The sequence below is a fragment of the Tenrec ecaudatus genome, chromosome 1 (assembly GCF_050624435.1).
Source record: "Tenrec ecaudatus isolate mTenEca1 chromosome 1, mTenEca1.hap1, whole genome shotgun sequence".
Taxonomy (NCBI): Eukaryota; Metazoa; Chordata; class Mammalia; order Afrosoricida; family Tenrecidae; genus Tenrec; species Tenrec ecaudatus.
The window spans coordinates 26,127,157-26,143,513 of record NC_134530.1 but is presented as its reverse complement, the minus strand read 5'-3'; the positions used below and the strand labels follow the sequence as shown (position 1 = coordinate 26,143,513).

General features: G+C 59.6%; 1 protein-coding gene across 1 annotated transcript in view; it reads left to right on the top strand.

The window, feature by feature from the left end:
* The window catches only part of MORN1 (MORN repeat containing 1), a 75,682-nt gene that overhangs the window by 1,236 nt on the left and 58,089 nt on the right, over window positions 1-16,357 (top strand). The window contains exons 3-8 of the mRNA XM_075558131.1: window positions 596-694; window positions 1,455-1,565; window positions 4,517-4,607; window positions 5,744-5,831; window positions 13,663-13,759; window positions 15,696-15,806. Coding sequence (XP_075414246.1) covers window positions 596-694; window positions 1,455-1,565; window positions 4,517-4,607; window positions 5,744-5,831; window positions 13,663-13,759; window positions 15,696-15,806 — 597 coding nt within the window. The remainder of the gene's footprint in view (window positions 1-595; window positions 695-1,454; window positions 1,566-4,516; window positions 4,608-5,743; window positions 5,832-13,662; window positions 13,760-15,695; window positions 15,807-16,357) is intronic.

The window sequence follows — 16,357 nt, the reverse complement described above, 5'->3', positions numbered from 1 at the left end:
CCAGCCCTTCAGGGCCCCGGGTGGCTAGGGTGCTGCTCAGTTGGAACAAAGTGGCCATGCCTGCAGACACTAGGTCTAGTGGAAACTGATGACAACCAGGTCTTCCCCATCCAGTACTGTCCCATTGCCGCACAGGCCTGCCTGGCAGTGAGGTCCCGGGAGCCCCCCGGCAGCCACTGCTGGGAAGCTCTCCCTGCACCTCCAGGCCTTTGGCTCCTTGGCCCTCACTTGGGTCCCAGTGGCTGGCACTCGACCAACTGGAAGACCAGCAGCCCAGGTCCCCACTCCGAGGCACCCTGGGAACCCCCTGTGGAGTGGAGCGTACTCTGCACACAGGGGGCCTGAGGTAGAGATCTCTGCATACAGAGGAGGCCCGAGGTAGAGATCTCTACTCACACACAGAGGGGGCCTGAGGTAGACAGAGATGGCGGCAGGGCCGCCTCCCATCCAAGGGAAAGCAGTGGCCCCCCAGGTACGGCGCCAGGTTTTATGTGGGACTCTGTAACCCTGGTGATGCGGGTGGGGGGGCTGACAGAGTGGGTGTGCTCGCAGCCACCTGCGTCTCTGTGGGAGTCTACCTGGGGTGTCTCCACAGGCCGCGGGAAGCTGCTCTTTAAAGACGGGAGTTACTACGAAGGCGACTTTGTGGACGGGGAGATCACAGGGGAAGGATGCCGCCACTGGGCCGCCTCAGGTAGCGTAGGGCCTGCGTGGGCAGTGCAGAGGGCACGAGGTGGTGGCTCCCTTCTGCACGGTCCAGAGGTGGCACTGTATAAATGTGGGCAGAGCCTACGGTTTCCTTGGTGGGCCGTATGCCAGCACCAGGGTGGGCGTGGGCACAGTGAGCCTCCTCCAGGGTAGGCATAAGCCCCCTACGGTGGGCTTGGGCACGGCAGACCTCAGCAGGGGTGGCCAAGGTGCCATGTGGGGCCAGGTGGAGGCAAGCTCTCATCGGAAGCTGGTTCTTTGTTAGAATAAGGATAACACAAAACAAAGTTACATTGTTTCTTTTTCCTCCCTTTAAAGATACTTTAGTTAAACTGCACAGATTTCTGGCGGCTCTGGGTCCACATGGCAGGGAGGCCCTGTGTGAGGGACCCCAGGCCCTTGTGGGCCAAGGCAGAATACCCTTCCTATGGATTTGGCATAACTTTGTTGCGAGGCCAAGCTGGGAGCAAGTCCTACAGCCCAGCATGGAGACCAAATGACCTACCCCCTCATTGTCGGAGGCTGGTGGCATCGCCTGCCTGTCTGCCTGCTGGGGAGTGGGGTGGGGGCAGGAAGGATGTGCCACCTTATCAGTTTCTCACCACCCACCAGAGCACATCCTAAGAAAAGAAGATGCCATCTTTATATTCAGAGACCATGCCCAGCAGAGACAGGGACTGGTCACCCCAGGGACTAAGGCGGCATGGGTCCCTGTAACGCTGTCCCTTCTCCTTGTCTGCCTCCAGGGAACACCTACCAGGGACAGTTTGTGCTGGGCGAGCCACACGGACACGGCGTCATGCAGTACGGAGCTGGCGGGCGCTATGAAGGGGCCTTCTCGCATGGCGCCAGGGAAGGTCTGCCTGGGCCCTGGCCTCAGCTCGAGGGGTGCCGGGGTGGGGGGCTGCATTTATTGGGGCCATGGGGCCCTCCCTGGGTGGCACAGACACTGGACAGGCTGGGCTGCCAACCCAAGGGCTGAGATTTCAGTGCAGCCAGAGGCCCCTGTCAGGGAAGGGCTGGAAGCCCTCTCCGACACGCCCGCCTGCCCGGAGTCACCCTCTATGGCAGGGTCCTGTCCTGTAGATGCAGTCACACAAACACCACTGCCGGCGGGTGGCTTCTTTGGGAGGCCAGATGTTCCAAATGGGGGTTCTGGCCACGCTGACTCCCTCCTGGGTCCTGGGAGTGTGGAGGACGCTCCCATGGTGTCTGCCTTCCCTTGTGTGTAGTCTGCTCTTTCCAGATCCCAACGTCATTAGGTTGAGGACCCACCCTACTTCCTTTAACATAGCAAGGGGAAAACCCTATTTGCCAGTAGGAGCCTGTCCACTGCTACAGGGGCCAGGAATTTAGTGGTTGGGGGGGGGGCGGGGCCAGGGGGTACATAATCCAATCAATAATGGGGGCTCTGTCAACCAGCACTCTGCCTGAAACCGGGGCTTCCACCCAGCTGGCATGGGCTCAAGGAAGGTGATGTCCTGGCTGGTCCAGTGTCAAGGTTGGCACAGGGAGCCAAGGTGCCCTGCCACCTCAGCCCAGGGCCCTGGCCTTTGTGAGATTAGTGCCCCCAACGGGCCAATCCGCTGTACACTCTGCCCAGTTTCTGCATATCTACCAGCCGCTGCAGGGTGACCACCCATCCATTTAGTAACTGAACACAGCCTCTGTTTTTATTAGTCCTCGTGATGTCATATATAACAGGGGTACCCCCCCCCACTACCCAAACAGAACAAAGCTCTCAGGGCAGAGCTTTCGTAGTACGCAGTTTTCCTGCTAGGCGAGCATTGAGCGACCGGCTCTGAGTCAGTGCACCCAGTGGCGTCACTGGGAAGGTGCTCTCTGGTCACAGTTCATTTTTTCGGTAAAGCAGCTTTGCTCTAACCTCGTTTTTTTGTTGGGTTTTTTTTTGTGATGGCCGATTTAAACATGCCGTACTTTGAAAGAACAGCTCAGAAGCAACCCAGACTTTTCTCAAGGTCATTACTGGTGAGGAGACATGATGCTGTTCTCATGACCCTGAAAGCAAACATCAGTCAAGCCAATGGAAGATGCCATTGTAACCTTGCCCCCTAAAAACTCATCAAGTGAAATCAAAGATCAAGACGATGCTCATGTTTTTTGATATGAGGAAGGCAGTGCATTTGCAGTTCATTCCACCACGTCAAAGTGTTAATCAAGCTTTCTATTTGGAGGTTCTGAAAAGATTGCATAATAGTGTGTGGCAAAAAAAGGCCTGAATTGTGGCTGACAGGGGACTGGTTTTGTCTGCACGACAACGCACCTGGTCACGTGGCCATCTCGGTGCACCAGTTTTTGGTGAAAACCAACTTGCCTCCCTTGGCCCACGCACCTGACTCACCTGACCTTGCTCCATGCAACTTCTTTTTGTTTCTGAGAGCGCAGAAGGACATGAAAGGACCGCAATTTGAGGGTACAGAAGAGGTGAAGAAGACAAGGGAGGTGTTGTCAGCCATCCAAACAGATGAGTTTGAAAAATGTTTCCAAGAACGGGATCACAGATTTGCCAAATGTATTAAGTGTAATGGAGAGCACTTTGAAGGTGATAAGGTTGTTTTGTAAAAAAAATATTTAAATACATAGCTTTGCAAAAAACAAAAATTCAGGGCTTTTTTGGTACCCCTTCATAGGTCAGCAGGTTTCTGCCCTGACCTGGGGGCCCTCCTACGCTGCAGGTGACAGCCTGGCAGGGGCAGGAGCCTGACCCCCTGACTCAGGCTGCAGTTCCACCAGATCCTGGTTCCTCGCAGACTAAAACAAATCTCGGGATTCTCCAAAGGAGAGGAGTCTCCCCACCTGGCTAGGAGGAGCCCCTCCACAGGTCCTCTGCCCAGTCCCCCACTCAGGCCTCAGTCTGGTGGCAGCCATGGGGCTGGGGGGCGAAAGTGGGCAATGCCCCTGAAGGACCATCTGCAGCCCCCTGTGAATGAGCACCCCCACCTGTGCCCATCTGTTCAGAAATAAGAGCGCCCTCGTAATTTTCAAGTGTCCAGCTGCAAACACAGAGCGCTCTCAGGAGGCCCTGCCGTCGTTCTTCTGCCCTGACCTTTGAGACCAGAGCTCTCAGACAGGCTCACTCTCTTGCTGTGACTCGGATGCTTCCTGGAACGCCGAGAGCTTCCTGACAGCAGGAGGACTGCCATGCCCAGGACATGTTGCATCTCCACTGTTGGGGTCACGCTTGCTCTTGGGCACAGCCCAGTCGCTTGCAGCTTTTACTGCCAGCCCTGAGACAGGGCAGAGAAGGACTGCCCCAGAGTGTCCTGGGAAGTGATTCCTAGGGGAGCAGGGGTCAGCTCTGGGGCTTGAACAATCACCTCTTGCGTTAGCAGTGTGCCCGCTGTCACACAAGTACCCTGCCCTCACTCAGGGCCCCAAGAGCAGGACCCAGGACTTACTTTCACAGACTCTGTGGGTTGTTGTAGGGAGCCCCGCTTGGCAACATTGTGGGCTACAAGTTGGGCTGCTGACTGCAAGGTCAGCGATTGGAACTCACCAGTACCTCTGTGGGAGAAAGATGAGGCTCTCCACTCCCATAAAGATTGACCGTCTCGGAAACGGATATGGGGCAGTTCTACCCTGCCCTATAAGGTGGCCGTGAACCGGAACGGACTTGATTCATGGCAGTTAGGTTAGTGGGTTGTGGTCATGGGTCAGCTCTGGGGACCAGGCTGCCACTGGGCTCTGTGGGGCTCCCCCTGCCCAGCTTGTGCCTGGGATGGGTGCTGGGCAGACCCGCCCCTAAACTAGGCCACGGCAAGAAGCTGGTCTCTTGTTGCTTCCCTAGGCCACGGGCTCCTGGTGGACCAGGACAAACAGGTGTACGAGGGTTCCTTCCACAACCACAAGAAGCATGGGCACGGACACATGCTCTTCAGGTAAGAGGTGGCATCGTCAGCGCCGCACAGGGACCCTCGGGTGAGGGACAGTGATGGTCCCTGGGCCGGACTCACTGACTCGAGGCCCCTGAGTAAGTACAGGTGGGGAAACACACACACACACACACACACACACACACACACACACACACACACACACACACACACACATGCACCATGGCTCATTCCAGCCCTCCACTGGCCCCAGGAACACTGGCCATTAACCTACTTCCATGTTTGGTTCTTATTTTTGCTCAGTGGTCCTCAACCTTCCTCAGGCCGCGACCCTTGAATACAGTTCCCCATGTGGTGGTGACCCCCCAACCATAAAATTATTGTCGATGCAGCCTCCTAACTATTATTTTGCTACTGTGATGAATTGGGCGACCCCTGTGAAAGGGTCGTTCGACCCCCAAAGGAGCAGCGACCCACAGGTTGAGAACCGCTGCTCTAGAACTTCTCCCTCCTTTCCTGGAATTGAAGGAGGCTGAGCGGTGTGGTAGGTTACACACTGCATGGCCCCAGCAGCCGCTCGTTGGAGGATGACTTGCACGTCTGAATCAATGTGCTGGCAGTGGGTTTTGCTGTGTGTTTACAGAAGACCCACCACGTCCTCCCCTCTCTTGGGGAAATAAGAGCAGTGAAGAGCCACCGGGTCCTGCAGAGCAGGCCCCAGGCAGCGAGCGTCTCCCCTGTGAGCCTGCCGCAGGGACGGGCAGATCCGTTGTTTCCGCTTGGCTTGCCTTTGTCAGCACCGTGGTACAGCAGGAGGGAGGGAGAAAGCTGTCCAAACAGACAGTGCGGCCCGTCCCCCTGCAGGGACCATGGCCGGTCGGTCAGCTCGGCCAGAGCCTCAAGGTCATGTTCTTGCTCTCCCAGCCAGAGCTGATCGGCCTCGGTCAGGCCCCTCCGGCCATCTGCTCCGGACTATTTTTGCCTCAGCCCCTGGGGGCACATGCTGAGTGCCAGTCGGAGGGACCGGGGCTCAATCATGCAGCCACCTGGCTGCCCTGGGCAGGCCTGTCCCTTCGGCCGTGTTGAGCATCCCACCTCTTAAGCACTGCCCCATGAAGCCCGTCCACTCCCCTGACCCGGGGGCATGTCCCCCAGCCTGAACACAGCATCTCTGTCCCCAGGAACGGTGACAAGTATGAAGGCGACTGGGTCCTGGACCAGCGTCAGGGACACGGCGTGCTCAGCTGTGCTGATGGGTCCACATATGAGGTATTATACCCTCACCGGCCCCAAGGAAGGGACCCCTAGCTTTAGGGGGCAGAGAGGGTCTTCTGAGACAGCCTACATCTATCATCTCACCCGGTCCTCTTAGCAGCCCCGGAGGGAGTGACTGTCATTACCCCCATGTTGCTGATGAGTAAACTCAGGCACCATGAGCTTAAAGCAATCCCCTGTACCTACTACAGGTCCACAAGGTCATCAGTTCAAGACCTACCAGCCGCTCTAAGGGAGAAAGATGGGGTTTTCTACTCCGGTAAAGAGTTTCCAGTCCGAGACACTGACAGGAGCAGTTCTCACAGGGTTGTTATCAGCCGAGCCGGCACTGGCTCCCTGGCAGCGAGTGAGTGCAGGGCTGTTGTGGGGTCAGAGCGGGCTCGATGGAAGCCAGCAACAGGCATAGGCTCGGCTGACCTTTGCCGCCAGATCCCAGAAGCCGTCCTGTGACCCCCACACCAGATAGAGGGTTGCTCTTTTGGGAGAACCCGCACCTACCCTGGAGGTACTTCTGACCAATTAATTATGCCCTTGGGTACTGGTAGCTGCCCCCTTGGCTACGCCGGGGAGTAGGCGAGAGAAACCAACCTGAGGTACCAGAGAGAGAGACCTTGGAGAGCGGTTCCCCAACAGAGAGCCACACCCAGGAGTTAAAGACAGATGGGCTCTAATGGGTGAGAGAAGCCCATTTCTGTTGCAGGGTCCCTCCAGCGCCCTCTTTCGACAAAGCCTGGCACTGCTGATGGGTTACAGGCAAGGGGGAGCTGGGGCTACAGGGAGCTGATAACTGGCCCCACCTTGGCTGGCACAGGGCAGGCTGGGGTTGGCTGCAGATGGCAGCTGGGCTCCTGCCTGGCCTCCCGAGGCTTCCCCACAGAGAGAATATAGGCCCTCAGCTCCAAGGCCCTGCACAGCCTCCTCCGGGTGTGGAACAGAAGCATGCTGGGTAAACCACCACCAGGACCCTCCCCAGGGACAGCGAAGCTGAGTTGCTTGTGCCTGGGCTTGTGCTCCCTGGTCATTGGCACTGGCTGTAAATGCCATCATGGCCTCTCCTCCCCCTGGACAAACACCTGTCCCTCCTCATAAGCTGAGCCTGGAGGTAGACCTGGGCAGCCAGAGCCTCACTCTAATTCTCCCGCCTCTTGGGAAGAGCGGTTCTGTGGGGGAGGAGGCCCGGGGGTGCCCTGGGCAGACCTCCCTCCTTCCTGGGGCTATGCCTCCCACAGAGGTCCAGGCTGAAGTGGGCCCCTTCCTGGTGGCCATGGTGCCAGGGGCCCCGTGCCAGGCACTGCCAAAGCTCCTCGTGTGTGGACTCCGTCCCACAACCAGTGAAGAGAGGGCTGCCCCCACCAGCCCCACCCCAGCCTGCCCCAGTGTGCAGATGTAGAAACGAAGGCTCTGCGTAGGCTCACAAGCCAGCCCTGGGACCTGAATCAGTCACTGGTGGAGGATGTGGAGGAGCGGTGGGCCAAGCAGAGGCAGGACCCCGGTCAGAGGCGGTGCGCACAGCCTGGGGGCTGGGGGCAGATGGCCGAGTCACCTGCAGAGGGACAAAGGCTTTGCCCCCCATGACTGTCTCCTCCCACAGAACTCGGCTGCTTCAGGGGTCCCTGTTGAGACCTGTTCCCATGTCCCCTCTGGTTCCTGCAAATCACTGCACAGCCTTAGGGAGACCAGCTGGGTGTCCCTGCTATCCGCCCCAGGACTTCTGAAAGTGTGGGGTGTCCCCGGAGCAGGGATCCCTGGAGTCCTTTGAGCTGCCGCCCCAGCCACATGCCACCAGGGGGCAGCCCTTCCCCGCTCAGCAGCAAAGGCCCTGGAGCCAGGCTAGGCTCCTCCGCTCTGAGGGCAGGGGTCCCTGAGGGCAGGTGTGAGATGGACCCCTGCCCTTGGCCAGCCTGTAGCTCCTGAGGCCTGGTGGTGGGCAGAGGTGGTGGCCCTGGTGTGCGCCCGGCCACTCATCCTGGGTGGGAGCGTCTGAGCAGGGTGTTTGTGCCTCAGTCACAGGTGGACGCGGCGCCTGACCCTTCGGGGGAGGTTTGGGGAGCTCAGGAGTAGCTGAACCTCAGTGTGGGGCTCAGGGTAGGGCTCTTGACAGTGCCTCACTTCTTCCCCAGCTCTGCTCACCTGCATCTGCTCTTGTGGCTCAGGGTGGACCATGTGTGGCCTGTGGTACCTTGCATGGTGGGCATGCCTATGAAATGCCCACAGTGGAGCCGTCTCTTTGGGACCTGTCTCCATGACGCCTGCCCTGAGGAGACATGCCCCTATGAAGCATGTCCACCCCACCCCTGCATGTCCCTACCAGGTCCCCACAGAGCCTGTCCCAGGCGACTTGGCCTCAGACCTGGGGAACTGCAGTCACAGCAAGAGTGGAGAGCGGCACAGGGGGAGTCCTGACTGCAGAGCGAGCTGGCCACACTGCACTCCCTCCTGCCACCACGACAGGGGGATTTGGTGTGGCTGAATTGAAGTGTGTGTCTCCCCTGGGCCGTCCCCCCACCACCCCACTAGGCAGGGAGGAGCCGCAGCCCTGGGGTGGGCAGCCCCCTGGCCCTGGTGCTCAGCCCACACTCATGGCTGCCAGACCCACTTCAGAGACAGCGCGAGGCTCTTAGCACAACTGCTTGTGTGAGAAAAAATAATTACCCCGTCTGTCACTTGGCCCCTAATTAATTAGGAGAAGCAGAGGGTCTCGCAGCGCGGTGGCGGCGTGATGCTTCTGATGCTTCCTCCCGAGCTCTCTGCGCGCTCAGGCTGGCAGCCCTCCTCTCTCTGCTCCAGAAGCAGCGAGTTTTTTCCTGACATGCGAGCCCTGAACCCCTCCACGCAACCGCCTCTCTCCAGCTGCCTTTGTGCCGAAATCCTTGACCCAGAAGGCGCTCTCTGCTCCAGTAGCTCCCCGGATGCCCTTTAGCCGTTGGTAGCTCTGTTCTGCTTGGCTATGGGGTCGCACGTCCCCCCCTCCCGGCCCCCTGTCAGAGTGTTGGGGGTTCATCTGCCTTTTCCTTTCTCCCACTGGAATATCCGCCCCACAGGCCCCCCTCCAGGGCCCTGCAACAAAATCCAGGGGCCTTTAAAAAGCTGCCCAGGGCCCCCAGCCCCTCAAACTCCACTGTTGGAGTCATTTCTCTCTTTTCTAGAGAATTGTCTGGAAAAGATTAGAAGATAGTAATTCTTCCCAGAGCTGGAGACCCCAGGGTGGTGCGGATGGTGGGCCTGCTGAGCCCACTCATCCAACGGCCGGAACCACCCGGAGGTGCCACAGAAGAAAAGCCTAGTGACCTGTGTCCACCAAACCCTAAGGCGCTGAGCCCTACTGCAGCAGGCACTAGCCACGGGTCTCCTGGTTTCCATAGATGTCTCCCCGCCTTAGCCTTCTTATTTAAGTCTGGGACGTTTTAAACCTGCTCCAGAAAAGAAAAGGGGGAAAAAAAGTTATTCCTAAAAATAAACCTGCTGCAGCTTGTTCTCTTGGAAAATCAGAACAATGTCTCCCCAAACCAACAACATCTCCCTCTTCTCTTAAAAAACCCAGCTGCCACGGAGCCTCTGGGGAAGTAGACAGCCTGGCCTTTCTTCTGAGCCACCTCTGGGTAAAGCTAACCCGCCAGGATTTTCTGGTCAGCAGCCCAGCACCCCACTGTTGGCTCCATGCCGCCAGCCCCCCACCTCCTGTAAGTGATTGGAAGCAGGGGGCCCCATCCAGTCTAGTGGGGCGCTCACTCACTGGGGTCGGTTCACTGCAGAGCCCTGAGCATGTCTGCTCCCTCAGATGGATTCTGTTCTGTTTTAGCTTTATTTTCTTCTTTTTTACCCAACTTCATAGGGCTTCCATTTTGTGGAGCCCCGCCCCCTCCGGTCCCCACGTTGGATGGTGCAGACCCCATCACAGCTTGGAATCGCTCCCCCCCGGGGGCCCCTGATAGAGCCTGGAGCCAGCAGCACACCCAGGGGGAGGCTGGGGAAGGCGCCCTGGCAACTGCTGTGGTTTGTCTGGGGCACGCAGCTCTCCTGTGCCAGCCAGCAGGGCCGGACTCTGGGTGGCAGGGAGGGATCCAGCCGCTCTGCCTCCCCCACACTGCCGCCCCACGACCTAGCGCCACGTGAGATCATCTGTTAGGGGCTCTGGCGTCGCCGACGGTCCGACTGAAGCCAGCGCAGGGCTAGCGTGCCCCAGCCTCTGTCCACAGTTCCCATGGAAAAAGCCGAGCCCTGACGACCGGCTCCAAACAAAACCAAACTCGCTCCCTGCCTTGGAGTCCGTCCTGCTCTCCCGTCAGCCCTGCAGGACCGGGTGGCACCGCCCCTGTGGGTTCCAGGACTGTAACTCTTTGTGGGAGCCAAAAGCCTGGTCTCACTCCGGCTTCTGACTGAGGCGGCCTCGCGTTGAGCTTCGAGAGGGTCCCATGCGGAGGATCTGGACCCTAGGACAGCCAGGGGCTGTGCTGCTGCCACAGCTGGACACTGCAGGCCGGAGACAGGTGCAGGCCCAGGCTGGGCTTCCCAGTTCCACATGGCCCTATGGGGCTGGGTCAATGGCCCTGAGCGCCCCTTCCTCTGCCCTCCCCTCACAAACCCTGGTCCAGGAAACTGCTCAGCCAAAGGACTTACCTGCTTGGGGTCTTGTGCTGGCACAGGTGGAAGAGGCTGAGACAGAGCCACAGTGCTCTGAACCCCCTTGTTGTGCCCATGCTGGTGCATCAGGAGGTGGGGGGGGGCAGGGGACGGGTGGAGGGTGCCGAGGTGAGGGGGTCCCCCACAAGCACCCGGGAACACGGCTGGGGGGGGGCGAGGTGGTACAGCTTGAAGTCAGCACCGCTGTAGAAAGCAGAATAACTTTCCCGGGAAAAGAGAAATAGCTTCAATTAACTGGCAATTGCTTCCGGAAAGGGAAAAGCAAGCCTGCACGCACTTCTTTCCGTTTATCCGAGCCCATCGTATCGGGGTCACCCTCGGGCGCTCTGAAATGCACCAGGATTGAGGAGCGGCCCTGATGCCGCTGCCAGCACCCCTATGCCTCTGGAGCCAGGGGCCTCAAGGAGCCCCGAAGAGAGGGGCAGGGGCGAAACCCACATGTCGCCCCACAGCCTGCAGCTGTGACTGAGGCCCAGGGCTCAACAGCCGGAGACCCCATGGCTCAGCAGCAGCAGTGGAGGCCTCCAGGGACAGCCAGGGGGCCCTCTGCGGCCCCAGAGCAAGAGATTGGGGCTCATGTGAAGGAACATGGCACGGACTCCCTGGGCAGTCCTGTCACCCATCACCACAGTCCAGGGTCACCCCTGTGTGTGGCCGGCACAGAAACAACTGTGGGCGGCTTTGAGGACAGGAGTGGGCCGTCTCCCAGGTCTGGTGGCTGGACAATCAGATCAGGAGCTTGGCAGGGCCAGCTCCTTCCGGGGGGCCTCTCTCCTCATGTCCCGTGTCAGCCAGCCCCTGCTGGCCTTCCTGGGCTGGCCGCTGAGTCTTCACCTGGCCTCACAATAGCTAGAAAGGGGCAGTGGGGCAGCTCAGACGTGTCTATGCCGGGGGGAGGGCAGCTCAGCATGGAAGTGGGGAGTGTCACCTTGTCAGGGGGACTTGAGTGGGTGGCCCCTGGGGTCAAGGACACAGTTGACATCAGCCCTCCAGGTGCAGAGGCAGGTGTGGCGACCTGTGACACCTACCCCCACTGAATTGTCTGCTGCCCTGTGCTCTGAATCTGCGCGGGCCTGTGTGAGCCACTGGGCTAGGTCCCCCTGCAGGGCGCAACCATGACAGAGGCTGCCTGCACAGCACCCCCTGCCCATTACGGGGCTCCCAATGGTCCTTCCAACTGGGCCAGAACCTCCTGCAGCAGCAGCAGCAGCTCCCGCCATGCCGCCCTCACCCTCTCACTCACCCTTGAGTCTTGGGGCAAACTCCAGGAAGGCGGTGCATGTTGGGGGCAGGGTGGCCATCCTGACAGGGACCTCCACATCACACTGGCTGGAGAACCCAGAGAGCAGGGCCAAGGGGGGCTACTACCAACTTCCCAACGCAAGCCCTACCCCCCACCCAGGCGAGGCATGGGCCCCTGTGCAGGTGAGATGTGGTCCATGTGGGCCCAGGAAGAGGGGAAGGTAGCAAGCACAGTGGGGTAGGAGCTTCAACTTAGCCCAGGCTTTGGGGTCCCTTCACATGGTCACCCCTCACCATGGCCCTGTTTCCTAAACTGTGAGGCACTGTGACCTGGGAGAGCACTCCCAGCCCCCCACCATGACTCTCTCGGGAGTCCCCAGAATAAGCAGCTAGTGTTGCAGCTGAGCCAGCCCAGAGGCGTTGCTGAAGAAAGGCCCAGCAGTCTGCTCCCATGGAATCAGCCACTGAAATTCCTGCGGAGTGCAATTCTTGTCCGTCATGCCTGGGTGGTTTCTTATCAAACCGCGGGCAACCTGTGACAGGGCGTGGCGATTGCGCAGGTTCCAGGCCTGGGTGGGTCCTTGCGCCTGTGTGCCTATGATTCTGGGTGGGCTCAGCGGCACCGGAACTGGTCAGCTCTTTGGGTTCCAGCCTCCCTGGACCGTTCACACCGTCCCTCTGGGTCACAGTCTCCCTGGCTCCCCTCTGGTCTGTCCCCTTGCCCAGGAAGAGCTCCAGGGCACTGTCTAGAGCACCAGTTCTCAACCTGGAGGTCGAACGACCCTTTCACAGGGGTTGCCCAACTCCTAACAGTAGCAAAATAACAACGATGAAGTAGCAACGAAAATACTGTTATGGTTGGAGGGTCACCACCACATGAGAAACTGTATGAAAGGGCCACGGCATTAGGAAGGTTGAGAACCACTGGTCTATAGCAAGATCCACTTTCCCTCCCCACCCCACCCCCAAGTTGTCAGTGGAAGCATTCCTCCTGGGTCCACATGGCTATTCTGGGGCTCCCCACTGCCCAGCCACCAGCACCCTGCCCTATGGGCTTCCTGGTGGGCCGCTAGAAGCTGCATTTTTGTGCAAACACCAGAGGACTGCATTCAGTGGGGACCCCGGAGGGCACTGACTGCTGAACAAAGGTCTCTGGGCCCACGCAGGCAGGTACCCCAGAAAGGCAGGCGTGGAGGTGGAGAGGTGGGGGCTGCAACCCAAGCCTTATGGGCAGGAATGAATAGAATCAGTGTGCCTCTGGCTCATTCTTTTAGCTGCAGTGATTCATTGTCAAGTAAAATGCCCTTCCAGTCTCAGAACTTCCCCTGAAAACCGTGCTCCTGCTATTTCCAATGCTCCTGCCCCGCTTGGCACGTGCTCGGCCTCAGAGAGCGGGCGTGTTGCGCAGGAAGCCTCGCGGGGTGTGGGGAGCGGCGTTTGTTCAGCAAGGCTGGGGCACTGGTCCAACGGTGCCTTTCACTGGAGGCTTGACATGTGACAGCCCCGAGCCCGCTACCTCCAGCCGCCAACTCTCGCTAATTCCGGGCCACTTTTGTGGGCCCTGAACACACATGCCATCTCTTTGTCCTGAGAGGGGCTCGCTGAGAAGTCCCCCGCGGGCCGAGCAAGGGTCGGGCCTGCATTTGGTTCTCGGAGCCATTGTTGGAACATTTCCGGTTTCATGCACATTCAGAAGGGGTCGTGCTTTGCAAAGCTCAGTTGATCGCATCCTAATCAAGAGTGATTTCTTCCCCGTGGAGAGAAGGTTCCGGCAGGTCAGAGACAATGGGGCTTTCTCATGGCATCTGGGGCTCCACAGTGCTCCCACCCCACCCTATGGAGCCTTGGAGCTGGGAGGGGACCCTGGGTCATCGAAGCCACTCTGGAGACCTCACACTCAGCCTCCGTCCAGTCCATCTGAGGACCTGCCCTCTCTCTGCAGGGACAGTGGCACCGTGGCGTGTTCAGTGGAGAGGGCTGCCTGACCCACTGCTCAGGTCTCGTGTACAACGGAATGTGGATCAACGGCCACCCAGCGGGTAGGTGGCTCCCAGCCCCACTCAATCAGTCAGATTCACTGTGGGGTCCTGCTCGATCCAGCTACTCACAGTAGTCCCTCGAGGTGTGGGACTAAGAGCCCAGTGGGAGGTGCTGGGCTGGAGTGAGATCCAAAAGCCATCATCCCCTTTTAGAAAGAATCTGATTCCAAAGCAGCTCCTGAAGGTGGGAAGGCTCCTGGTCAGATCTTGAACCCAGTGGCCCGAGCCCTCTGCTGTGGGTGGGGGGCCTCAAAGCCCCCAGGGCCTGGGCCCCCACTGTGACTCTGAACTGCAAGTTGAACAACTCTGGTCCCCTGTCAGAGCAGCCATCATGCGGGCATGACGGACCTTTGAGGGGCAGAGGCTACCTCGGGGTCTACCCTTGGGCCAGTCTGCTGTCACTCTCTCTCTCTCTCTCTGCTCCTGGTGGCCTCTTGCTGGACTCCAAGGCAAGGGTGACCACCCCAGTGGCCCACCTGGCCAGGGAGAGGGTTTCTTATCAAACCGCGGGCAACCTGTGACAGGGCGTGGCAATTGCGCAGGTTCTAGGCCTGGGTGGGTCCTTGCGCCTGTGTGCCTATGATTCTGGGGTCCAGGCAGCCAGGCTAGGCCTCTCTCTATACTCGGGTCTTGGGACCCCCATGCAAGGGCCCACACATCACCACCAACCTCAGCTCAGACGCCCACTCCTGCTGGGCCAGCCCGGGGGTGGGGCTAGGGAGGGCTGAGGTCTTGGTCAAGGCAGGCTACCTGGAGTGGCTAGAAGCATGAAGGGTGGGGGGAGGTAGGTCCCAGCATTTAGAGATCTTATGGGCACCCACAAGCACACCTCAGGTGAGCCAGGCCAGCTCCTGCTCCCTTAGTCTTGGCCAGGGGCCAGAGCGCAGGGGTAGGGGCTGGGCCTGGGTTCTGACCCAGTGCCCCTCCCCCAGGATGTCCCTCAGAGGGGGCCTGGATCATTCCCAATGGGGTGGTGCTGGCAGGAAACATTTCTCCTTGAGGATGGAGTTGAGGTCCTAATCCAGTCCCACCACCACTTCATCCAAAGATGTATTCAGCCCTCCTCGAGATCCTGGATGAGGAAGACTAGCATCAGGCATGGGACACAGGACACAGTCTATGGGACATGGCCTCACTCTACCCTCAGTGGGTGCCAGCCAGGCCTGCCACCCCACCTTCTCCAATGGGGGCCTCGGAACAGAGCGGTCACTCCCCGCCCAGGCAGGCCTCTCTCCAGGCCTCGGTGGAGGGAGCATCGGCCCCTGAGCATGCCCTCCCCACCTGGGCTTCTAAGGACCTTGCATGTGCTTTTCCAGAGGAGGGTCATGGGCTGCGGGGCAGGGGTGGGGGTGGGAACGCTGAAAACACCAGCTCAGATGTCGCCCTGACCACTAGGCTGCACCAGTCAATGGGGCCCCTCCCGCCATTCCCAGTCAGCACCGCCTCGCCTCCCAGGCCCCTGACTCAGCTGCAGGGAATGCTGGGCCCAACCCCGCCTGCAGGGAGACGTGCTGGAACATTCCACGGGCTCAGCGAGCCCACACGCCTCCCCGAGCTGCCTGCTGCCTCTCTCTCAGTGGGCCTTGGAGGCCTCGTTGTGGGCTAACCCACTCAGCTCCCAAACGAATCCTCATCACCCGTTTCAGCTGACCAGCCCCGAGCCGCTTCGGTGCGAGCTTGTCACCACCTGCACCTTCATGACGGCCTAAGTTGCTGCAGAGGGCTTTGGGAGGGCACCAAAGCCTCCACCTACTATTCTGCAAGGCCCGCAGTGAGCACCCCCCCCCCAACACACACCCAACCCCGCCGCGGGAAGGGTCCTGTCCTGGTTCTTGTGTCTTGGGGGCAGGGACAGCAGAGGCATGCCTGTCCACACCTCGGCTGGGTCCTCACGGCTGCTGCCCCAGCCACTGAAGCCGGCCCTGCTCTCTGCCAGCCCAGGCCACCAGGATTGTTATTTTGGGTCCAGAAGTGATGGACGTGGTCCAAGGAGCTGCCATCACGTTGGACGTCCAGCTGCAGCAGGAAGATGGCAAGGTGGCCACAAGTAAGTATCCCCAGGCTGCCCTCTGAGCATGTGCCGTTGGCCATGACCTCCCAGACTCACCGTGGTGACCTTGTAGTGTCCTAGCCCATACATTCCAGTGGCTTGCGGGTGGCTTCTCAGGAGTGCACTAGGGCCACTCCTATGGGCAGGGCCAGCTGTGTGCGTGCTTGTACGCACATGTTCTCTCTCTCTCTCTCTCTCTCACACACACACACACACACACACACACACACACACACACACACACACCTGCATTCTTTGGGCATCTTGCCGGATGCAGGTGACAGGCCAGACACTGTGGCCTGTGGCAGAACCATGTCGGAAGCTGCATGGGGGTGGTTGCCCAGGGGGCTTGGCTGACCAGGAGAGGGCTTCTCCGTGTCCCTGGGGAGGGAATCAGGAGAAAGAAGCTCCCTGGGCCCCCGGGGCTCCTTGGGGTTCCGTGCAGCAGGACACACAGCCTATCTCAGCAGGGAGCCAGAGGGCCTGGGGAGATAGGGGCACAGTGGAGGGGTACTAAGCCCTTGACGTTCAGCTGGCCTGACGCCCTC